The 25,997-nt window shown below is 37.4% G+C and overlaps 1 protein-coding gene across 1 annotated transcript in view; it reads left to right on the top strand.

Annotated features, from left to right (window-relative positions):
• SPOCK3 (SPARC (osteonectin), cwcv and kazal like domains proteoglycan 3) overlaps positions 1-14,512 on the top strand; it is a 139,592-nt gene extending 125,080 nt beyond the window's left edge. Inside the window, exons 8-11 of the mRNA XM_087724689.1 lie at positions 3,717-3,938; positions 7,129-7,191; positions 9,705-9,842; positions 12,348-14,512. Coding sequence (XP_087580815.1) covers positions 3,717-3,938; positions 7,129-7,191; positions 9,705-9,842; positions 12,348-12,502 — 578 coding nt within the window. The 3' untranslated portion in view covers positions 12,503-14,512. The remainder of the gene's footprint in view (positions 1-3,716; positions 3,939-7,128; positions 7,192-9,704; positions 9,843-12,347) is intronic.
• The last annotated feature ends 11,485 nt before the right edge of the window (positions 14,513-25,997 follow it).

Raw genomic sequence — 25,997 nt, 5'->3', positions numbered from 1 at the left:
GTTGAGAATGACTAGCACATGTGTGATATAGAGAGATAAATTGATAGATTGATTGATAGATAGATAGATAGATAGATAGATAGATAGATAGATAGATAGGTAGGTAGATAGGTAGATAGATAGATAGATAGAAAGATAGAAAGATAGAGACAGAGAGAAGAGAGAGAGAACTGTGTATTTGAACTTGCATTAGCTTATCTCAATGAAATATATGAAAAACTTTCTTTATTAAAAAACTTTCTAATGACCTACTGTACTTTCCTTTTCAAATGCTTAATGCAATAATGTTTTTCATCCTGAACAAAATCTCTGTTCTAACATAATCCAAAGCACATACAATATAAACTGAACATGAGAAAAAATGTAGGAAATGCTGTATACAATATCCTATACATTCTTTTGTGAAATTCTGATTCATTTCTTATTAAAATTGTATTTAATATTTATTGTGTTTATCCTGTTTGTTAACATTCATATAAGTTCATACAGGGTGATTTAAAAAACTCAGACGTTCAGATGTTGAAGCTCTTGATGTGTGAAATATGTTCCTGTTTTGATTTGGGAATCTCTTCTCATTTCCTGATTAAACTAAAATAAAAGTGCATTGCCAGGAGGGGTGCTTTATAATGTATACCCCAAGTCTAGTTTAGGGGCACATCCCAGATCAGGGCACAATAGATCCTTTTGCTTCAAAATGAATATCAAATGTAAACATATTTAATGCAATTGATTTAATTTTAATATGATTGCAGAGAGAGAGGTAGGGAGGGCAATACATAAACAGAATAAATAAACATACTAATTAACTTACACATTGTTAACTTATACATTGTTAAATAATTCTGTGTTTTCTTGCAGCTAGACATCCTTTATTAAATTTTTACGTCTAGCAACTTTTTTCAAGAAAAACAATGACCATATGTGTATTTTCAAATTTAATAATCTTTAGAAAAGTATTTGTTCAGAATAATAACCAGATGTATTTTATGAAATATTCACCAAGTAGCTGCACTAATTGGGGCATTAATTAGTTTTATATCTATATAATTTTTAATAAAATGTTATGAACCAGAATACAAGAACTGAGCATATAAAAGTATCATATGTGCCCACTGTGATATGATCCAGAATCCCAGCACCCACTGTAGTTGCCTGCTAAAATTTAAACACTTGTTTCAATCGTCTCATTTATTTTTTTTCTTGGAATTATGTATATAAGGAGAACTTTTCCTTTGTCATAGAAATATTATATCTGGTGAATGTGAACGTGAACTATATCTAGATATAGTGAACTTGAACTAATACAAACCAAGAGTGAATGTATATCTTACAGTAAGTGATATTTTTCCTTGGTGTAAAAAGTTTAGGGGGGAAAATTGGTCCTTGATGCATTAAACCAACATCAAAGAAGAGAAACAAGAGTATAGCATATTTGATCTATACTATAGTATACGCAAATTTATAAAAGTGTAAAGATTAATGTGATTAACAAATAAGCTCTTCTAATACACAGGAGAACAAAGGAGTATAGACATGCACTACATAATTTTTCTAGCGCCTTCTATTTCTTAAAATAGTCTATAAATATGCTATCCATGGTAAATGTACTCCAGGTGCCATAATGGATCTGTATGATTTCCAGAGAACGGGGTATTTTCTTAGCAGAATGGCAGGCGGTTCTGCCATGAATCTTAGCAACCTCTCAAGTAGGGAAATGATGGAAATATTGGGGGGTAATCTTCGGGGAGATTTAATTTACTAAAGAAATATGCGAGACGAAAAACAGGAGCCATATCTGGAGGGAAGGATGTGGAAAGACATTTAGTTATTCATGTTCTTAATGCAATTGGAATAGTGCAACATGCTCCACAGGAAACTGCCCTTGAAAATAAACCAAATATTATATTGTGTATTCTGTATTCTATCAGTAGAAGAAACCCCCTTGCCCCAGCAACAACACATCATATATTTTAGCATTATTACACGTGACCCGTCAAAACTGCGGTCCACAAAAGCGCGATCGACGAAAGCGCGCATTTGACGTCATCACAGTGCGACGAAAAAAATTAAAAATTGAAATAACAATAAAATTAAAGCAAGCCGATTCACATAAAGGTAAGGGTTAGGGTTAGGTTAAGGGTTAGGGTTAGGTTTAGAGCGTTAGGGTTACGTTAAATTTTACGTTAAAGGTTAGCGTTAGGTTTAGCGTTAGGTTAAGGGTTAGGTTTAGGGTTAGATTTAGGCTTAGGTTAAGGGTTAGGTTTAAGGTTAGGTTTAGGGTTAGGTTTGGGGGGGTTAGGGTAAGGTTTTCGCTTTATTTTTACATTTTTCCATCACAGCGTGATGTTTTCGTCACGCTGTGATGACGTCAAATGCGCGCTTTCGTCGACCGCGATTTTGTCGTCCACGGTTTTGTGGTGGAACCTTATTACATACTGTATATGTTGCAGATGTCACTTACAGTACATTAATCCAGGTTCAGTTCAGTAAATTAACAATTTGCTGCTGTTAATAACCCATAAAGCCTACTGTATATAATTCGAATTACTTACAGGAAAATCTTCTCCAGAGGCAATCTGTCTTATCTGGTCCAATTCAGCCATGCAGCGCCTATAGCCATGATGGTGAACCTATGGCATGCATGCCAAAAGTGGCACGTAGAGCCATCTCTCCGGGCACGCCAGCCGTCACCCATTGCTCTTCTGGATTCCGGCGCGCATGCATGAAGACCTGGTCTTTGGGTTTCTGGCATGCATGCATGCATGCCGGCGGCTGGTCTTCATGCATGCGGGAGTGCCAGAAACCGGAAGAGCAGCTCCCGGGCACACATGCATGCCCCAGGAAGCTGAGCTTCTGGTTTCCAGCACATGCATGCGCCCCGGCCAGCTGGCCTTCACACATACATACGCGGCAGAAATTCAAAGATCACGTGACCGGTGTGTATGCGCATGCCAAAAAATGGAAGCTCACCTCAGCGAGCACATGCACGCTGGGGAGCTGCTCTTCCAGTTACCGGTGCTTCCCCACATGCGCACTGTCCCGTTTCTGCACTCGGTCCCAAAAAGGTTCGCCAACACTGGCTTATAGGTATCACTTTGGAGAGCAAGAGAGTAAGAGTAATCTGGAAGCAGGATTTCTTAAAGGTGGCCCATTTCCTCTGGAACTTCCACAAACATACCAAGCCATGATTATTCATATATTAGTAATATTTTATAGAATGTTAAAAAACCTGCAGAACTTTTAGTAGTTGAAGATCATGCTATGTAAGGCCATTTTAGCAGGGTTTTTAAAAATGAATTAATTGTAATTGCAGTTCATGTTATTAATTTTTAAAGTTGCCAATTGCCGGGTTTGTTTTAAGTAATGGTTAAAATATTTATTTGTTTGATATACTTAGAGTGTTTGAACGGGATACATGATAAATTGGGGAAACAAACAAAAAATAATAAGAAACATTAAAGCTACCAGATCTACTTTGGAAAATTCCAGGTGGATAGCAGCAAACACTAGAGCAAAGAGCTAGTGTTGTTTCTATTTAGTAGTCCTTTCAAATTTTGCATCACCTATTGCCCTTGCTAAATGTCGTTAGACTAGACTTGATCTAGTTTTATGCTCTAAAACAGTTTCCATGAGAAAGGACACCCTTCATTCTGTTGATATGTGTGTCAGCTACGCTTGTATTAGTGAATTAATTGCTTGGTGTCTTTGCCTCCTAGGATTTGATACCAGCATTTTACCAATTTGCAAGGACTCTCTTGGCTGGATGTTTAACCGACTTGATACAAACTATGACCTACTTTTGGACCAATCAGAACTTGGAAGTATATATCTTGACAAGAATGAGCAGTGCACCAAGGCATTCTTCAATTCTTGTGACACTTACAAGGACAGTTTAATATCAAACAATGAATGGTGTTACTGTTTCCAAAGGCAGCAAGGTGAGCAATTAGAATAATAGTCAAACAGTTGAAAGCTATGGAAAAATAGGGGGGAAAATATGCCTTGTGGCAGTTTAAGCTGGTTCTTGAAAACACAGTGCAACAGCAACAACAAAGGAGTTAAATCCATACATATACAAACATTCTCCTATCCTAGATTAATTACATTATAAGAAATTCCAAAAGGGTTACTCAAAGAATTAAACACAAAAGTGGTTTGTTGTTCAGTGAGGTCAAAACTCAAAATGCTGTAGATACCTTCTTACTCAGCCCATGGACATATCTATATATACTGCAGATACAGATATCATTGGTACATACCCTGTTTCCCCAAAAATAAGACCTTCCTGGATAATAAGCCCAATCAGGCTTTTGAGCGCATGCCTTCCTCTAAAAATAAGCCCTCCCCAAAAATATTGCAACACAGCAGCAGCCATGAGGTGACCACGCTCGCTGCCCCCTGCATCTCAAAAATAATAAGACCTCCCTGAAAATAAGGCCAAGGGCTTATTTTGTGGGTCAGGGAAACACGGTATAGCCTTGAAATAAGGATAGAAAGGTAGAATATAAGGTTAATTATTTAATTAAGCCACATCATGGCAAACCTATCTAAATATATTAAATAATTATCCTGTATATGGCTGGTGCTTGTCAAACCTGATCCATCTACAAGGTTACCCAAGAATTTTGGATATTCTCAAGTAGATGGTTACTTGCAGAAGACTTTTTTACTTGCAAGTGAGCACTTGGCTACTTTGTTGCTGATTCAACCCACCAATATCACCTTCCGTATGATTTTTTTAAAGCAGAAGATCAAGGATTAGGGAATGGTTCTGTCTTGGGTCTAGATTAGGGATAGTCAACCTTTTTATACCTACCGCCCACTTTTGTATCTCTGTTAGTAGTAAATTTTTCTAACTGCCCACCGGTTCCATAGTAATGGTGATTTATAAAGTAGGGAAGTAACTTTACTTTATAAAATTTATAAAGCAATAGCAATAGCAGTTAGACTTATATACCTCTTCATAGGGCTTTCAGCCCTCTCTAAGCGGTTTACAGAGTCAGCATATCGCCCCACAGACTTGGTCCTCATTTCACCCACCTCGGAAGGATGGAAGGCTGAGTCAACCTTGAGCCGGTGAGATTTGAACCACTGAACTGCAGATAACAGTCAGCTGAAGTGGCCTGCAGTACTGCACCCTAACTACTGCGCCACCTCGGCAGAGTTACAGCAAACCCCTACCGCCCACCATGGAAGCTGGAACACCCACTAGTGGGCGGTAGGGACCAGGTTGACTGGTCTAGATCTAGAAAAACTCGCCACAGCCAACTCATCGTAGTCAACTTGCCTCAGTCAACTTGCCACAGCCAACTCGCCATAGGACAATGTCCTACAGGACAAGAGTTACACCAATATCAAAGCAATGATGGGATAAAATCATTAAATAACTGATGCAAAAGTATGGATAAAATGAAATGTGAATGCCAAAATTAAAACAACTTTTTAAATTATTTTAAATAAATTGAATTGTGGAATTATTCCATGGCGAGTTGTCCGATGGTGAGTTGGCCACAGCAAGTTGGCTGGTGGGGTGAGTTGGTCACTGCAATATTTTGGGGGAGGAAGTTCCATTTCCATTTTGTCTTGTACTAGAGAGCTTGATAAATCCCGTATTCCTGGGGACTTATTCTCAAAAAATAAAATAGCAAATTATGTACAAAGACAGCACAATCTAGTCCAACACTGGTTTCAATTAGTAATTCTCTTCAATGGAAGTCAGAAGTTTGTGTACTTTCGTTTTTTCTCCCCTGAATACAGATATGTGACTAAAGTTTTGCTTCTGCAAAATACTTACTGTCAGCTTCAGCTAAATAAATATGCTCTGCTATTTTTCAATACTGTTTTTTGAATACTTTAATTTGTCAGTTATTATATAATATATAATGCTATCACACATACATAAATACATGAAAAATAGAAATAAAATTTACATGAGTAAACAGAATGGTTTTTTATAATCTAAAATGGACACTCTGTGCATTAATTATTTTAATAGAAATTATTAGTGGAACATATAATGATATAATGACATTCCTGAATGTACCTTTGTAAAAACTAAACTAATTCAAAGGTTGGGCCTATTGTATGATATCTATTATTAATAATAATATATTTAGTTTATATATTTAATATGTAAATAGCAGGGCAAACCTGTACTTGTCATATTTTATTTAAAAGAATTCAATTCAATTCAATTTTTTTTCAATTTACTTTATTTGTATGCCGCCCTTTTCCCTGAGGGGACTCAGAGCGGCTCACAGTTCAAGGGGGGGGGGGGGAACAGACAAGTTACAAACATGAAAACCATACACCGTTAAAAAAGCACAACAGTCATACCATTCGAGTGGGGTTGCAAGTCTTTTAGCCCCAGGCCTGTCGGAACAGCCAGGTTTTAAGGTCTGGAGGGTGGTGAGGGTACGAATCTCCACGGGGAGTTCGTTCCAGAGGGTCGGAGCAGCCACCGAGAAGGCTCTCCTCCGGGTAGTTGCCAGACGACATTGGCCGGCAGATGGAATTCGGTGGAGGCCTAGTCTATGGGATCTTATCGGTCTAGTGGAGGTAATTGGCAGTAGGCGGTCTCTCAAGTACCCAGATCCAATACCATGAAGGGCTTTGTAGGTGACAACTAGCACCTTGAAGCGCACCCGGAGATCAACAGGCAGCCAATGCAGCTCGTGGAGGATAGGTGTTACGTGGGTGAATCGAAGAACCTTCTTCAGTCCAGTGGTTCCAAAAGTATCCAAATGTATGGAAATACTCAACCTAGGAAAGGTTGTCCTATGACATTTCAGTGCACATCTGAATAAGCAGAGGCAGAATCAGAACACCATGGCAAACCTATCTAAATATATTGAATAATCATCCTGTATTTGGCTGGTGCTTGTCAAACCTGATCCATCTACAAGGTTACCCAAGAATTTTGGATATTCTCAAGTAGATTGTTACTTGCTTCTGCAGTCCAGGCTAGAAAAATGGTTTGCAAACCAAGTTTAGTGACTATCTTCTGGATAAGGAGTTTAAAATGACAATCAAACAGTTTAAAATATTTGAAAGAAACTTATACATTGAGCAAAACTTTCTTCGGTTGTCATACTTGGCAAAATTTTAACATGCCTGATGTTATTCTAGATCCACCTTGCCAGTCATTGCTCAGCAACATTTACAAACAACAAGGGGGGAAGAAGTTTCTAGGTAAGTTATTTTTTGAACGTTTTTTTTTCTGCTTACATAATAATTCTAGTGAAACTGCAATACAAAATTAACATGAATCCTAAAATAATGAACCAAAATTCTAATAACAGAATATACACACACATTGAAAGCTATTAAAATTATTTCATTATTGGTTTGAAAATAGTAAAATGGTAACGGGGTCCCCGCAGGTCTTTTTCCACCAGTCATAGCAGTGCTGGTCTCCGTTTCTTTAAGCCATTCAGCCAAGACTGTCCAAAGATGTTTCCGTAGTCATGTGGCCAGTATGACATCATGCCACAGCACAAAATGTATGGTGGAACATTGAATGCCGTTGCCTTTCCACCGAAGTGGTACCTATTTATCTACTTGCATTTACATGTTTTTGAACTGCTAGACTGGCAGGAGTTGAGGCAAATGATGGGAGCTCACTCTGTCAATTGGTGGCCAGAGCACAGACCTTCTCCCAAACCTTTTAAGCTACGGATCCACCATGCCTCCCCTTGAAGATAGTCCTGCTATTTTAAACTATTGCTAGAATGGCCGATTTACTTTTAAAACACTAAGACTGGGTAATACCGTGTTTCCCCCAAAATAAGACAGGGTCTTATTTTCTTTGACCCCCTGAAATAAGTGCTTGGCCTTATTTTCAATCATGTCTTATTATTTTTGAGGTGCAGGAAGCGGCGAACATGGTCACCGCATGGCTGCTGCTGTGTTGCAATATTTTAGGGAGGGCTTATTTTCGAGGGAGGGCTTATTTTAGCGCAAAAGCCCAATTGGGCTTATTATCCGGGGAGGTATTATTTTCAGAGAAACCAGGAACAAAAGTAAATTAAAATAAAACAACATTTTGGCATAATTTCTATTAATTCTATTTTGCAAAGCTATGCTAATTAAAGGGTATAATCTTTTTATTTTTATTGAAAATTGAAAGAATAACTGACAATTTTTAAAATAAAAGTAACATGGAATAAGAAGACTGTGCTTTTGAGAAGGTTACCAAATCCTTCTTCATGTTGGCCAGAGAAGCAGTGACATCACCGAAATAGACTAGGTGTCGTTGTGGAGTATTTGTTTTGTGATGACAGATACATAACATGTTTCGCTTCGGAGTGTTAAGTTTAAAAGAATGCTGATTTATCTTCTATGGTTGTCCTTTGTTTTGTTTTTCTCCCAAAATTATAGAAAAACCAGGCTTGTAATTCTCATAAATTGCCACCAAAGATTCTGGAGATTGACAACGCAGATACATATAGCATAAAGTTCATATTTGAATGTAGTGAAAAATAAATTTCTGGAAATATTCCAAAGAACATCTAGTTTGATGCACCATAACGTCCGCATTCTCAGAAATTCTAGTTTTGGTTGTGATAGGCAGCATAGAATAGTACTATTAAATAGATAAATATATAAATTCAGTATTTATTGAACCATGCAATATGATAAGAAAAAAATTCAATACTAGGGCAATAATAGATAACAAAAATATCATGGAACCTTTAACAGCATTCACACACACCTGCACATACACAAGTTCCTTCATTACTGTGTACACAGACAGGAAGGGGAGAGGGAGGGAGAGAGAGGCCTTATATTTATCCATAGAGGGAAGAAGAAAAATACATTTGAATTATTATTTTGTTCAGAGAAAATGGTAGGTATTATACTTAACAACATTGCAAAGTTATGTGTCAAATTAGTAGGGGACCCAAAGGTTCTTTTTCAAGAGGCAACTGGACGTTTTTGGTTTTTTCTGTGAAGACATTTCAGTTCTCATCCAAGAAGCTTCTTTAGCTCTCACTCTGAGAATGGAAGGATTTATACTTCTTGCAGACAGCTGGTCATTTGCATTCTTTTAGCGGGTCATTAACATCACCTGGATAGATGATCACCTGATCATCTATCTCATCAGGATCACCTGAGTGGTGCAAATTGGTGTTGAGCCGCCTTGGAACTGTTGGAAGTACTGTTGAAAGATCTTTCATTAATTGAAAGATCAACCAATTAAAACATTTAATATAACTTATATATTAAATTATCTGTGGGGTGTGACTTTGTCTATCTATGGAACGATTTTTGGCACCTATAAAGTGCGCGGATGGACAAACACACACACACACCCCAGCTGAAATCCATAGGACCATTCAGTCACTCCCTAACTTGATTATTCCAATGTTTGGTCTTCCATTAACTTTCCAATTGCCCAGATGACTCCTTAGCTTAAATAATCAACTTTACGTACTGTAGTGGATTGTAGTCTCTTTCATTATTCCTAAACTCTGCCAGTTTTTTCTTCTACCTTTTTCTCTCTTTTTTTTCTTTTTGCATAGCAACCAATCTCTTTCAGGACACGTTGACTTGATATTTAAAAGAAATTTGGGAGAAAGAGTGCTTATACTAAAGCAAATATCCATAAAGTGCTATCAGCTTCTTTGCAAGATGCTTCATTGGAGTCATAATAGGAAAGCCGCAAAACGTTGCAAAATATTTGTGTTTTTTGTCTTGTTCAGGGCAGTATATTCCTTTATGCGATGAAGATGGCTACTATAAACCAACTCAGTGTCATGGAACTGCAGGTCAGTGCTGGTGTGTTGACAGATATGGCAACGAGGTAACAGGATCCCGAACACACGGGGCTGCAGATTGTGGTAAGTCTCCAAAATCTCCCTTTTCCCCCATTAAAACTGTGTGTTAATTCCAGCATTACAACAGCTAATTTTGAATTTTTAATCTACATTTTTATCCCAATTTGAGGGTCTCCACATACAGTGTATTAAGCTATTAGTTATCTCTACCACTTTATGTTAGACAGATATCACGCTGCGAAAGGCTGATTTGGAAGCTAATTTGGAAAAGATTTGGGGATTGAGAATTGAGCATATGCCTCAAATAATATACAAAACACATTCAAAGAAGGCATTAGACCAGTGGTTCTCAACCTTCCCAATGCTGCGACCTTTTAATACAGTTCCTCATGTTGTGGTGACCCCCAACCATAGAGGAGCGGTGTCTTGGTTCCTTAGACCATCAAAAATATGTATTTTCTGATGGTCTTAGGTGACCCCTGTGAAAGGGTCGTTCGACCCCCAAAAGGGTCGCGACCCACAGGTTGAGAACCACTGCATTAGACTGACACTTTCTCATTTATCTTCATCTTTATCTTGGACCATTAACTTTTCATATAAATAATGAATTAACAAAAGAATATTGTGTTTTATGAATAGATTGCAATGAATGCTATCATAATTATAGACTCATTAAATCATTGAGCACAGTTTAGATCACCTAATTTTGCTTGCCTTCAGAAGAAGCCATTGCTTTCTGCTTATAATAATTAACCTTAATTTTAATAAGTTTATCTTCTACTTGAAATACAAGATACTTTATATAAATCTGTTGTTTACCATTTACTTAATTGAAAAACATACACTTTTTTTGCCAAATTAATATTTTGTCATATTTAGCCCCAGAGAGAAGATGATGGGAATATATTAGTGAAATACAACAACCTTAGACTGACACGTAATGGTATTCTATGCACAATAAACACCCTATACATTCTCTGGTTCCCCCTGATTAAAGTTCTGTTATGTTGCTAGAGAGCCTTAACTGGAAAGAATAAAGAGGTAAGGGTAGAATAGCTTTACCGCAGCAAATCATGCTTTTTTTTGTCTAGGCAGTTAATATCATCACAGAGTTCTTCAGAATCCAAATGAGTTCTAGTAAATCGATTGAGGAGAGGTTGTGGTACTTCATTTCAGTATAGTTCAGTTCAGCAGGTACTGTAGTTCTCTGATGATTTATTAAAATAGTTTTATCTGGAAAGACCTGAGAAAAGATTCACGGCTCCTGCTTGAAGAGCAAGTAGCGCAGTGGTGGGTTTCAAAATTTTTTTGAACCTACTCTGTGGGTGTGGCCTCCTATGTGGGAGTGGCTTGCCAGCCATGTGACCTGGTGGGAGTGGCTTGCCGGCCATGTGTTCTCTCTCTCTCTCTCTCTCTTTCCTTCCTTTTGTCTCTCTGTCCCTTTTTCCTTTTTTTCTTTCATCTCTCTCTCACTTTTTCTTTCTTTTTTTCTTTATTTCTTTCTTCCTTTCTTTCTCTTTCTCTCTCTGTGTGAGTCTGTGTGTGTGTGTCAGTAGTGGGTTTCAAAAATTTTTGGAACCTCTTCTGTAGGCGTGGCCTGCTTTCCGGGTCCACTGGTGGAACCTCTTCTAACCGGTTCAGTAGATTTGACGAACCAGTTCTACCAAACTGGTGCGATAGGAACCCACCTCTGAAGTGGCGGCTTTCGGAAGAAAACCTTGGCATGGATTAATCTGGTACACCAGTTGGGCCCATTCATAGATTGAGAGATCTGTCAGAAAGTCACTCGTGCTGTAATCTCAAGATTGGATTACTTCAACCGGCTGTACATGGGATTGCCCTTGAAAATTATTTGGAAGCTACAAATGGTCAAGAATATGGCAGCACAGGATGGTATTTGTATATCACAGGGACATCTGTGTGCCATTGCTATTTTGTATATTGCAGTGGTTGCCAGCCAGCTTCTGTGTGCAATTCAAGGTGAGAATTATCACATAGAAAAACCCTCATAGGCCAGAGCCTAATTATCTGATAACTCCAATTACTTTTTCCCTCTGGAATAGTATCCCCTTCCCCTTGAGGATGTTCCATAAACGTTGGAAAGGCCTGGAAACAGGATACTTACTGAGTCCTTGTTGATTTTAATCTTTTTGTTATTGTTCTATCCTGGGAGGCATTGTGCTGTGTTTTTCTTGACATTCACGATCACTTTCTTTTGCTTTCGTTTTAATTATTTGTACTTATTTATTTTTACACAATTCATAACTCAAGGCAATAAACATATGTAACACACCTTCTTCCTCCTATTTTCCCCACTGGAATATTGATGAGTTGGGCTGAGAAAGAATGACTAGCCTAAAAGTCACCCAAACAGCTCTCATGCCTAAGGCACGATTAGAACTCAAGTTTCCCACTTTCTAGCTTAGTGCTTTAACCACTAGATCAAACTGGGTCTCTAGGGTTATTTCCAAGAAAGTAAATAAAATAACAGTAATGTAGGACACTTAACACAAAGAAACATATTGTGTGTGTGTTACATATTTATATATTTTCCTCTCCACCGTGTAGATTTAGAGACTTCAGGGGATTTTGCCAGTGGTGATTTCCATGAATGGACAGATGATGAGGATGAGGATATCCTGAATGATGAAGATGAAATAGAAGATGATGATGATGAAGATGAGGGTGATGATGATGACGACGACCATGAGGGATACATTTGATTTTATTAGCTGTGACTAATTTGTCTCTAAAATTTACAAGATGCTATCCCAGCAAATTCTTCTACCTTCAAAGGTCAAATGGAATCAAATCTACATGTATATTTTGTATGATTATTTGAAACACTGCAGCTGGACATTCTTCGTTTAAATGAAAATCATTATATTCTGTGTTGTTTTTAAATACCACTCAGCAGAAGAAAATGCACTGGAGTGTAGCCTCAAGGGGAACAAAAATAGATATTTGAGATGTGTGAGGACAACGGCTGTTTCAGAATCTATACGTAAAAGGCACACTTCCAGCAGATCAGGGCTCCATTATAAAGCAGCTTTGTCATGGGGATGTAGATCACTGGGATATTTTTTCAAAATGTGCATGAGCAAGAGAAGGAAACTTAAACGTGTCATCAGCTTACTGTATATTTGAGCAGCAGAGAATCTCTAAGAGGACACAAAGTGCCAGGTACCCTCTTTCTGTTTTGAACTGTTTATGTTTTCAACTTCCAAATTTACCTAGGGTCTTGAAATGATACACATTCATTCTGTAAAAGCAGGGGTTGGCAGCTATCGCCCTTTTACGACTTGTGGACTTCAACTCGCAGGATTTCTGAGAGTTGAAGTCCACAAGTCATCATCTAGGAGCCGAGGTGGCGCAGTGGTTAGGGTGCAGTACTGCAGGCCACTTCAGCTGAATGTTATCTGCAGTTCAGCGGTTCTAATCTCACCGGCTCAAGGTTGACTCAGCCTTCCATCCTTCCGAGGTGGGTGAAATGAGGACCCAGACTGTGGGGGCGATATGCTGACTCTGTAAACCGCTTAGAGAGGGCTGAAAGCCCTATGAAGCGGTATATAAGTCTAACTGCTATTGCTATTGCTATCTAAAGCAGTGTTTCTCAACCTTGGCTACTTGAAGATGTCTGGACTTCAACTCCCAGAATTCCCCAGCCAGCGAATGCTGGCTGGGGAATTCTGGGAGTTGAAGTCCAGACATCTTCAAGTTGCCAAGGTTGAGAAACACTGATCTAAAGCTTATCTCCTAGTAACTGTATGGATGGGCCCGTGTTGTTTAAGGAAAACAAAATGGAAATGTCTGCCATAGACTTCCAGGAACTTTTTGATTTCCCAATCTAGCATACTGCCATAGTATTCCCCTTTTCAAAAATTTAACTAAGGCTAATCTGTTTAGCCTTTCTGAGATCAACTAGAAATAAATCCAGTCAATCCCGACAAACATAGACTGAGGTGTTTTATTTTATTCCTTTCTCCTGTCCTGAGTGAAAGTTTGCATAAAGTTTGTGTTTCTGTGTTACTGTAACTGATAATGACCATACGTCTGGATAATTGTTTTTTTTTAACACTGGCTTTTTTCATTTTTAATGAAATAATCCTATCCTAAACATTTCTCATATAATTCATCCCTTTTTGCTATTAGTTCAAAGCTTTAGAGGAGCTATTGTAAGGTGCCTTGCAAAATAGAAATAGAAAGATTTATAGCATGTATACTGAAATAAAATTATGAGGCAGTAGACAAGCATTTCCAAATTCCAAATTTTGTAACACTATAAGTGCTGCTGCTGCTGTTATGGAGAATATTTTTTTTCTCCTCCCCAATTTTTACATAATTACCCTATAGAATGCATTATAATTCTTAAATAGAGTTGCATTCACAATTTGACTATAGACAAAATTATTTTAATCACTCCATTTATGTTAGCATGTTAATTGTGTAAACGTTTTGAGATTCCACTACCTGCATTCATATCAAATTATGGCTTCATGCCATAATGAAATTGAAAAACTCTGTGTAATTATGCAAACAGTTGTTTAATTTCAACTCTGCATTATCATTTTCCCTCATTTTTAATCTGCAATTAATTGAAATAAAGTTTCTTTGCATTTGATTAAATAGATTTAATATTAAATTTAATTATTATCTTATGTAACATTAAAATACTGTTTTTCTTTTTATGTTCATGTATAGTTTACAAAATAAAGACTCTTGTAACCATCTTTTATTCAGAGTGCTGTAATGTTTCTTACAGAGTTATGGCAACAGATACTCTTAGCATTTTTGAATTAAGCAGTATTGGAATAAGTTGAAGTAGATGAAAAAGCAGCACACCAAGCAATAACATTTGCATCTCCATATACTTTAATGTGATTTTCAACAAAGGCTTTTATTTTATTAAATGCATATAACTATTGGAAAATCTCTCTGCGCTCGGTTGTTATTAGGTAAGATTGTAACTTATTATGAGGCTAATTAAAATGTTCAATTTGCAGTCTCAAACATCCAAGCTAATTGCTTACTAAAGTCAAATGTTTTTTTTTCTAAAGTCAATCTGCTTTACCACATCATTGGCCTAATTCTATTAATTTTGTAAAAAGAAAATTCTCAATTCAGTTTTATTGTGCTGAAACCTATTATTGTTTAAGTATGGAAGAGGCTTCTATTGTTAGATAGGGTTGTATAAAGCAAACCATGGAATGGACACTTTTTCACCATCCAGCAGAAATGCGGTCGACTAATTAGTTACTATCCTACATCAAAAGGGAAAACAGAGAATATGCTGGTATAGAATTACTTCAGTATATTTGCACTTATGGCAGTGTTTCTCAACCTTGGCCACTTGAAGATGTCTGGACTTCAACTCCCAGAATTCCCCATTCGCTGGCTGGGGAAATCTGGGAGTTGAAGTCCGTACATCTTCAAGTGGCCAAGGTTGAGAAACACTGACTTATGGTTTAAACAAGTGAACATTTAATTATTCTTACAATTCCTTACAAGCTGCCACTGTTTGTTCGAGGACCAGAGGTTTTGTCTTCCAAGCTTTCAGACTCATGCACACACTCTGCTAGAGAGACGTTCCCTGTAGATGCGCTCCAGCTTGAGTCCAAAAGCTCAGAAGACCCAGATTGGATCCTGTGACAGAACAAACAGTGATAGATCCTGGGACATCTATATTCATTCATGCCACTGTTGTGTCACACTTGAACTAATTCAGTTCATGATTCATGCCCAATGTGAATGCTTATTTATCAGTAAGACTGTTAAGTATGGAAAACTGGGGACAAAAGACCAAGTGTCTCCATCCTATATTTGTGCCTTGCATTTTTCCTAGTCAAATGCATGATTTCACATTCATACCTGATATACTCAATCCATTCATTCATCCATCCCTTTGTTTGAGATTCTATTTTTGAATCTTGTGTTTTTAATCTAATTAGCCAACACTCCAAGCTTTGTCTTACCTGCAAATTGTATAAGTGTTGTCTCAACCTTCATACAAGTTGTAAGACAAAAAGTTGAACAGCAACAGAAATGGGGGTGGGGGGAATCTACTGGCATATGACTCAATGTTTCCATCGAAACAGAAAAGAAAATATTAATGGGCATTCTTGATGTCCCTTTTTAGCCAACCGTGAATACATATGATTGTTATATCATCTGTCATGTTACATTTTTCTAAGAATACCATGAGGCATTTTATAAAGGGTTTGTTGAAGTCCTCATGCTCTCTATATATGAATGTTCTTGATCCTTTTGTCTTACAACTTGTATGAAAATTGAGACAACACTTATACAATTTGCAGGTAAAACAAAGCTTGGAGTGTTGGCTAATTAGATTAAAAAATACAAGGTAATTGACTCTATTTATGGGGATAAGGTTAATTGGACATGATTTGCTTGTGACAGATCAATAGTGGCTCATGTTAATTGTAGCATGCCATTCTATGTGCTGGCAAATATTTTGCTTCATAATCTGCTCAAGAGCCTTGATCAATACAGGTAGTCCTTTACTTTTGATTGTTCATTTAATGACCAAAGTTACGACAGCCTGGAAAGCTAGAAAACGTCACAGTTCTGAAGGCCATAAATCTTTTTATGTTTCGATCACTAATCTTATATATGGTACGTTATGTATATATGACCTATAATAACAATAGGTCAAGCCGAACAAAGGGACACAAAGGCAGAATTGGGAAGCGAGCAAAAGGCAGCAAATGCTGCCTCAGCAAAGAAACTGAAGAAACAGTGGACCTACAAATTATCTGCTGCAAGAAGATCGGAAGACTGACTACAAACAACAACATGACAAAGTAGCAACAATATCTGCAAGAATTACCACTTTCCTGCAAGCAAAAACTTGTGGGACCACAAAATAGACAAAATAATGGAAAATGAAGATGGTGAAGAGTTCTGGGACTTCTGCCTGACTTAATAATTGTCGATAAGAAAGACAAAAAAAATTGATCGTGAATGTGTCACTGCCTGAAGATAGAAGAATTGGAGGTGGGGGGGAAATAACCAAATAAACAGACCTGCAAATAGAAATAGAACTCAAAAGAACGTAAAGATTAACCAATAGTGATCAGCGCTTTCGTGCAATCCCAAAACAAATGGAGAACCGTTGGAACACTGTTGACATTAACTAAATCACCGTCAATTGCAAAATGCAGCTTTACTTGGAACAACTTACATCCTGCAATGATTGTGAATGACTTCATAGGTGGATAAAAATGCCAAATCCAGTCTAAACATCTGGTTGGCTGCAATGAACCATAACAATAATAAATGCTTTATTCTATTATTATATATGTAATATGTATCCATATATCCCTTAGTAATATAATATATTACATTATTTGTTAGAGGAGACCTGGTGTACATATACTCTCTCAGACGAATATCCTCAGGGTGCAAAGTCCAGCAAATAATTTGTAAGGGTTTAAGACTAGCAACTTGAATTGACCTTGGAATATAACTGAGAATTTTATTGCCAAAACAAAATTCTAATTATGATAATTTTCATATTCTATATGCCATCCGCAATCCTCAGAAAACCTTTTCATTGAATGCTATTCCTTAATCTGGTTCATGCTAGTCTCTATGTTTAATTATCTTTCACATGGTTAAATTCACCATTTTCACAAAAGAGATTTTGAAGTTTCTTTTATAAAAAAGAATTTTTAAACAAGTCAGAACAGTTACCGGGAAGATGTAAACAGGATCTCCAAGGATCATATATACCAGAATCATCCTGCACAGCAAGCCATGATTGATTGCTTCCATTTGTGTATTTTCTCAGCAAAATACGCAAACCACAAACACATGCATAATATATCAACTTAAAGAGAAGGGACAAAGTAAGAAAAAACATTTCTTACTTAGGGGAGTAAACCAATATCACTGGTTGGGGAGTCAAAATGAATTTTGGAGATTCCAAAGAGGTTTTTTTTTTTGTCATTATGAAATTAGATGATAATGTGTTTTTATTTTTGTTCGCACCTATAATTCTTCTGATACGTAGGCAGCCATGTAGAGTAATGAATGAGTTAAGAAAGAATGAAAATCTCAACCTTCCAACATCATCCAACCATCTTTCATATTTTTCTCAGTGACTGGAATATTATGGTTATCTATGCTTGTTCTCACAAATGTTTTTCATTCTGGATTTGTACATTGTGTTCCATTTGATACGTATATGAGACAGACAGATGGAAATAAAGAAACATGCAAAAATAAAGAGTAAAAGGACTAGGTATGGAATACAAACTCATGCATTACTTACTAACTATGAGTCGTGGTGGCACAGTGGTTAGAATGCAGTACTACAGGATACATCTGCTGATCACCGTCTACCAGCAGTTTGGCAGTTTGGGTCTCACTGGCTCAAGGTTGACTCAGCCTTCTATCCTTCCAAGGTCGGTAAAATGAGGACCGAAATTGGGGGGGGGGGCAATATGCTGACTCTGTAAACTGCTTAGAGAGGGCTGTAAAGCACCATGAAGCTGTATGTAAGGAGCCGAGGTGGCACAGTGGTTAGGGTGCAGTACTGCAGGCCACTTCAGCTGACTGTTATCTGCAGTTCAGCGGTTCTAATCTCACCGTCTCAAGGTTGACTCAGCCTTCCATCCTTCCGAGGTGGGTAAAATGAGGACCCGGATTGTTGGGGGCAATATGATGACTCTGTAAACCGCTTAGAGAGGGCTGAATGCCCTATGTAGCGGTATATAAGTCTAACTGCTATTGCTATTGCTAAATGTTGGTAAATACTGCTTCGTGGATCTGCAACTTCACAGTTTTTTATAGAACATACCCAGCCATTGTTGGAAATTTTAAAAGTGTTGAATACTGTTGGAGGAAATACTAACCTAAATTTCCTTCTTATTAACATGTGCAAAATCTGAGTCAGACAAGATTAGTGTACTTTATTATGCAACCCACTCCCTCAATCTCTTTTTTTACTTTAACTTAATCAGAGGGGGTATTACAACATAGATATTTTCATATGATTGGTATATGCTGTACCTATTTACATGCTGTACTTATGAAGCTTTACGTCTCTAGATTATTGTCCGAAAATATCACACAATATTTCTGGGGAAAAAAACAAAAACGCATATTTTGGCTTCCAAATAAATGAAACAGATATGGTAGCTCAATAGGTTTGTTTATTTGCAAAACAGTTTGTTTTGTGGCATCTTGTGCAGCTGGCATTACATCTTAAGTATCATATAAAATACCAGGAATAGTTTTATTCAAAAAAAAAAAATAGACTAGCCTGAGTCATTCAGGAGCATGTTATTTATTTATTTATTTTGGTTGCATTTTAATTGCCATTTACTTCTTATCATTACATCAGTGCAGTATTGTGCATTTCTTGAATTCTAACCAAATATAACATTTCTAAAAATAAGTGTATGTATAGTAATTAGCCCATTTCTTCCAGTGGATTTCTAAACATGACCAGAGAATATTTGAGGATGGAATAATTGTGTGAAAATTTTGCCAGAAAGTATTTGATTTATTTTGTTATTGAATGATTGTTGACCCCCTTGATTCCTGACTAATTTACCATTTTAGTAACAGATTTTTGTTTGGTTTTTTTGCACAAAAGTTGTAGTCCCAGCATTTTTTAATGTGTTGATAATATTGGTTATGGTAAAGTTCTTTGTATATGTCTAGCAATATATGTATATCAGTGGTGGGTTTCAAAAAATTTTGGAACCTACTCTGTGGGTGTGGCCTCCTTTGTGGGAGTGACTTGCCGGCCATGTGACCTGGTGGGAGTGGCTTGCCAGCCATGTGTTTTCTTTTTTTCTCTCTCCCTCTCTCCCTCTCTCTCTCTCTTTCTCTCTCTCTCTTTTTCCTTCCTTTTGTCTCTCTGTCCCTTTTTTCTTTTTTTTCATCTCTCTCTCACTCTTTTTCTTTCTTTTTTATTTATTTATTTATTTATCCCTTTCTTTCTCTTTTTCTCTCTCTCTCTGTGTCAGTCTGTGTGTGTGTGCGTGTGTCTCAGTGGTGGGTTTCAAAAAATTTTGGAACCTCTTCTGTAGGTGTGGCCTGCTCTCCAGGCCCACTGGTGGAACCTCTTCTAACCGGTTCGGTAGATTTGATGAACCGGTTCTACCGAATAGGTGCAAACTGGTAGGAACCCACTTCTGATGTATATACTGTAGCAGGGGTATTAAACTGGCAGCCCGTGGGCTGGATGTGACATGCGCTGGCCACGCCCATCCCTATTTTAGCAAAGGGAGAGTCACGATACGTCATGTGACAACAATGTGATGATGCTAGTTTGACACCCCTGGTATAGAGTATACTAGAGACACTCAGAATGTCTATGTAAAGAACTTTTCTGTTTTGTAGATGGTTATGTGTCAAGCTTCCAAATAATGTCCCCAAAATGAATAATCCAAGGCAGTCATATTCAATCAAAATCCAATTATTAGAAACTTATCAAATTGGCAAGATCCTGGTGTAATTCCAGCTCTGTGAATCACAAGACCAGTGATGATGATTTTAAGATAGCTATAGAATTTGCAAAAGATAATGGAAAAAGATACCTTTTTATTTACTTTTTGCAAATTAAATTCAATTAATTGGATGTTATATATTGATTACAAGTAGACAATTCAAGAGACTATTGCTTAATTTTTAGTGTAACATATGGAAAAAAAACCAGTACTTTTTTGGAATTAATTGCTTTAATTTTATTTGATTTTAATTAAAATAAAACGTGTTTTTCTGGTGATTCTTTTAACTTAATTGTGTTTGAGTCCCTGGACCAAATATTTCTCACCCCCCAATATAATGCTTATTGTGTAACTCTCCCAAAATCTGTAACATCTAGCTTAGAGCTCACAAGAAAGTTGTGGCGGAAGCCAATTTTTAATGCAACAGAAGGATATATTATTCAGTATGGAAATAATTATCTTAACTATATATAAGTACATTCATTTAAATCAAATTCAAATTTGTCCTGCCTCTACCAACTCTTTTTTCCATTTAGAATGCAAATCTAGCAAACTCAAAAAATGGTTCTTAGTCTGGAAAAATTATATATAGTCTGCTAGAGAAACTAATTTTTTTTCTTGGATGCTAATACTGTTTTTATTTAGCTAATAGATTAAAAACATTCTACACAAAAGTATTTTGGCATACAGAAATAAAAACAAGTGTCAGTTCTGACTTGGTGAACCAGGGGTCATAAATCATGCAGATCCTAAAAATCTTTAATCAGGAAATGGAACAGATGAGAGAATGGAAGAATATTAAAATAATAGAAATGAAGAGAAACAATTTATTTATTGATCATACACTACTGTAGTCCCATCAGTTTATAATCATAAAATAAATCTGTTACACACAATAATTCCAACATTGTAATATCTTAATATCTCTTTTATCTCTAATACCTATTTTAATAGCTTAAAAGAAATAAAGACCAAAATATGGAGGCACAAAAATAACTGATAAAGCATTGTTTATGAGACTCTAACTTAATGAATAATAAATGATCCAAAATATTCAACTTCTGAAGCAATTATTTCAGATTTATGTTATGTCCCTATCTCCCTCAGAATGGTCCCTCAGAATGTTGGGGGCCGGACTAGTTTGAAAAAAACATGTACAAATTTCTATGAACATTGCACATATCTTATTTATAGTGCAAAAAAAACCCCAGAAATACAATATTTACAATGAAGAACAATTTTAACCAACATAACAGAGGTGGGTTCCTATCGGTTTGGACCAGTTTGGTAGAACCAATAGTTAAAATCAGGGCTGGCTCTCTGAACCAATAGTACCCCCCGAACCGCAAAAATGCCCTCGTTCCACCAAAATGGGTTTTTGGTGGGAAAATGCCTGTTTTCCACCCATTTTTTGCAATAACGTCTATTTTTGCCTTCTCCAGCCCCACTGAAGCCTGCAGAATGTTCCTGAGGACCGGGGAGGACGAAAACTTTTTTTTACTTACTGGGTAATTTGCAGGCATTCCCTTAGCCCCAGTTGTTGGGGTTTTTCCCCCTGAAAACTCTCGGGCAGGCAAGGCGGCTGGCAGATGCTTCCCTGCTCAGCCTGAGGCTCCCTCACTCTGCAATTGGATTGCCATTTCCTTGCTCCCCGGGCTCTGTCTCCCAAGCATGGCAGCAAAGAGCCCCGGCCTGGTGCACACACACAGCCCTGTCAAAAATTTTCACCACCATTTCAGTGGGCATGGCTTGGTGAGGGAGTCATGTGACTGAGTGTGTGAGGGTTCCACCACAAAACCGTGCTCGACTAAACCGTGTCGCTGACGTCATCAACAGGGCGACAACAGCGCAGAGACAGAAGCACACTGTAAACCCTAAACCTAAAATTAACGCCTAAACCTAAACCTAACCCCCTAAACCTAATCCTAAACCTAACCCTTAACCTAACCCTAAACCTAAACCTAATCCTAACCCTTGACCTAACCCTAACCCTAACCCTAACCCTAACCCTAACCCTTAACCTAACCCTTAACCTAACCCTAACCCTTAACCTAACCCTAAACCTAACCCTAAACCTAACCCTTACCTTAAGTTGAATTGGCTTGCTTTCAAAGCGCTATTTAAAGCGCCCTTCTTTCTCCATGCTGGCTGTTGTCGCCCTGTTGATGACATCAGCGACGCAGTTTAATCGGGTGCGGTTTAATCGAGCACGGTTTTGACGGGTCACGGTGTGTGAGAGTGATGTCAAGTTGGCCATGCCCACTCAGTCACATGCCCCATCTAGCGACATCCAGCAAACACTTTGAAAGTACTACTTTACAAGCTGGCAGCTGCTTTTCATCCCACTACTCCAGAGGCTGGATACTTTGCATTGGTGGGCTGTATCCGGCCTGTATCCAGCCCGTGGACTGTTGTTTGAGGATGCCTGGCCTAGAGGAATGTTGTCCATGGGGTCATGATGTGTCAGACACTACTTGATGTGTCAGACACTACATGATTGATGTATGGCAATCATGAAACATGGAACAGGGCTGGCATTACTTGGATCTCTTACAGTGCAAATCTCTTACCCTTGCTCTACAGGATGCATTTCTAAGTAGTTGCAGCAATATCTACCAAACATTGCTGAAAATATGAAAACACAAATACAAAGCAGCTGTATAGAACTGTGGTGGAATGTAGTCCAGATTCCCAGGAGAGAAGGAGTGTATTCCATCACATGAACACAATCATGAAAAACATTTGTGCTTGCCTGGCATAAGATGTGGGTTATGCGTATCAGTAAACAGGTTGAGAGGGAGAAATACTTCTGGAGGAAGCAGCAATCTCATTGTAAAGAGCGAATTAATGTACAGCTTCAGGTAATGAATGCAATTTAAAGCGATCACTGAAAGTGAGTCAGAGGAAATAAGGCAGCTGATGAAAGAAGGCTACCCCAATCAAAAGACATGGTAGTATGGAATGGGAGCGAAGCACTAAGATATCCAGCCAGTTTGTCATTTTTAGTTTGCAAAGCCTTCAGTTTGTTTTGACTGGTGGATCCATTTTTATACAATATTAATTTGATTGTTGCCTTCCAGGCTGCAATTAATTGACAGCAGAGAGGGATACGAGCTGTAAGGGCTGAACTTGATGCGCAAAAAGACATAGCTGATATTCACATTTTTTTTTAAAAAGTGATAAAAGAGATGATTACCTGTATACCAAAGGACATTTTGGTGTTTTTCAAGTGCCCATTATAGTTCTTTACTATGTAAACAAACAAGTGAAAAACATCCCTTCCTCCAATAGAATGTTTAGGACAATCCATTAAAACGGAGAAAAATGCTAATAAAATTCGCACAATAGCTCTAACAAGTATTTGATGAAGCTCTGTTTGATTTTATAAATGCTCTTTTTCTTAAATCAGCTTCATTACACAATTTCAAAGACTTGCTTCATGCAAACTTTCATTAAAAAATAAAACCTTTGAAGCTTTGTGTCACCCTAGTATTTAAAATGTTTGGGAATATATGAAAATAGATTTATATTGCAGGAAAAATCACATATTTTTCTGTGCCAAAAATTGTCAAAATTAATCAGGTTTTCGGACAAAAGGAATAAATTCTTCAAATTTATTTTGAACAATTACTGAGAATGATTTTTTTTCTATTTCTGTTTTATCCAATTAACTGGTTTTACCCCTCATTTTGCAGGTTACTTGAGAAGTGATTGGCAAGATCTTCTCAACATCACCTCAATATATAGCAAAAATGTAGAAACAAGGCCTTTTAGGTACTGATTTTGTAGGCTCTCCTAGAACTTGAATGGCTCTTTTTATATATCAAAAAAGAGATGCCCTTTTTCCAGCTGAGAATTTGTATATGACAGCTTCATTCAAATAAAGAATGTTTAAATTTTGCATTCAATGATACAAATTAGGAAATATCTTTTACTCACAACAGAAGGCAATGGAACCTTCTAAATTCATCTTGGAATAAACTGTGACTTCATAGTCTCTTCCCAAACGATTTAGGCTCTTCCCACTGACTGGAAGAGCAAAAGTGACATCTGGTTTTCCAAAACAAGCCTTGTAGGATTTATAATATTTACCTCAATGCAAATTATTCGCTAGTCTATAGAGCTGGAAATTGTTTTCTAAATGGCTGCCCACAGAATAGATAGAAAAAAAAATTAGAACCCACCACTGGCGTGCAGCATCAAAAAAAATGGCAATTTTATAGGACAGGATAGCACCAGGGCAGGTGGGTTTGCCCAGCCATCAGTCCGAAATACTGGTTCAATTAAACTGGTCTGAACTGGCAGCAGCCAACCAATTCAGTTACCCCTTGTTGTGTATGGTGTCCACCGCAGTTAATCACCTGCCTGGCGAAGAATTCCCCAATGCTAATGAAAGAAACAAAATTCATTCCTTATTAACTGGAAAATACATTTTAGACCTGTATTTTAAGCTGAATAAAAATATTTATTTACTTAAAATAAATAGGTGGTAGATTTTTGGACCTCTCAAACCTGGCAATAAAATTCCAGTCAAGAATCCAGTGGTAGGAGATTAAGGCATTATCTATAACTCCTTAGACTTTTTCAATAAGTGGCATTCTGGGGCAAACTATATTTTATATTAGATAGAGCATATAGCTATCGTAGCTACTAGTTAAGCATTTTAATTACAATAGTAAAAAAAATAGGGGGTGGAATTTGAGTGCTGCACTCCTTGTCCTAAACAAGGCATCACTTTACCATACTTTTTCTGGGAATATATATATATATATATATATATATGAATACTCAGATGGGTATTTTACCTGCTTTGTTAGTTGTCTAAAATACGAACTCATCATTAAACCAATTGCAATTTGTGTTTGCTCAGTATAGAACAGGACACCAATCCCAGAAATTTTCTCTTTTTCATTCCTCTGAAATAACTCCAATCATTCTGTCAGTTTGGTGTCCTGATGGCTGAAAATTGGTGGCCTGGTATCCTGGCATTTTGAGGAATGAAATATATGAACACTAATTGTCAACATCCCTTTTAGAAAGCAATTTAAGAAGAAAAATCTAGGGGGTGGGGACGAACAATCTGGATAGCTTTTTAGTGTCGTAAAATCTCTTCTGGTAGTTTTTAATTTCTACCTAGCCATATAAAACAGCAATGAAAAAATAGGCCAAAAAGTATGATAATTTGTTTAACCATTTAACTCTTGTACCTCAGAAACTAATCTTAAACTGGTGTCCTTAATGGTAACTTAATTGTCATAAAGTCAGTCAGGAACTTGACAAATCCCCTCTTGCATCACAAAGATTATTGCATGATTCATGTACGTAAAAATGGCAAACTAAGCCGTTTGATCTGCTTGCTAAAAGGAAAAGCAAAGCAAAACAAAATAATTTTCTAGACATTAGAAGTGATGGCTCACCCTTTCACCCTTCTGCCTTTATCTAATTTTAAGGCAACTGATAATAAATGCTAATAGAAAGAATGCTAACAAAGAAAGATGACACAAACTCACAAAGTTTACACATCAATTTGAGGTGGCGCAGTGGTTAGGGTGCAGTACTGCAGGCCACTTCAGCTGACTGTTATCTGCAGTTCAGCGGTTCAAATCTCACCGGCTCAAGGTTGACTCAGCCTTCCATCCTTCCGATGTGGGTGAAATGAGGACCCAGACTGTGGGGGCAATTTGCTGACTCAATTTGCTAAAAATCTGTAAACCGCTTAGAGAGGGCTAAAAGCCCT

This window comes from Thamnophis sirtalis, unplaced genomic scaffold, assembly GCF_051295495.1.
Source record: "Thamnophis sirtalis isolate CommonGarterSnake01/CBP01778 unplaced genomic scaffold, rThaSir2_p1.2 scaffold_10, whole genome shotgun sequence".
Taxonomy (NCBI): Eukaryota; Metazoa; Chordata; class Lepidosauria; order Squamata; family Natricidae; genus Thamnophis; species Thamnophis sirtalis.
Note: the sequence above shows the minus strand (reverse complement) of the source record. Positions and strands in the feature narration are given on the sequence as shown.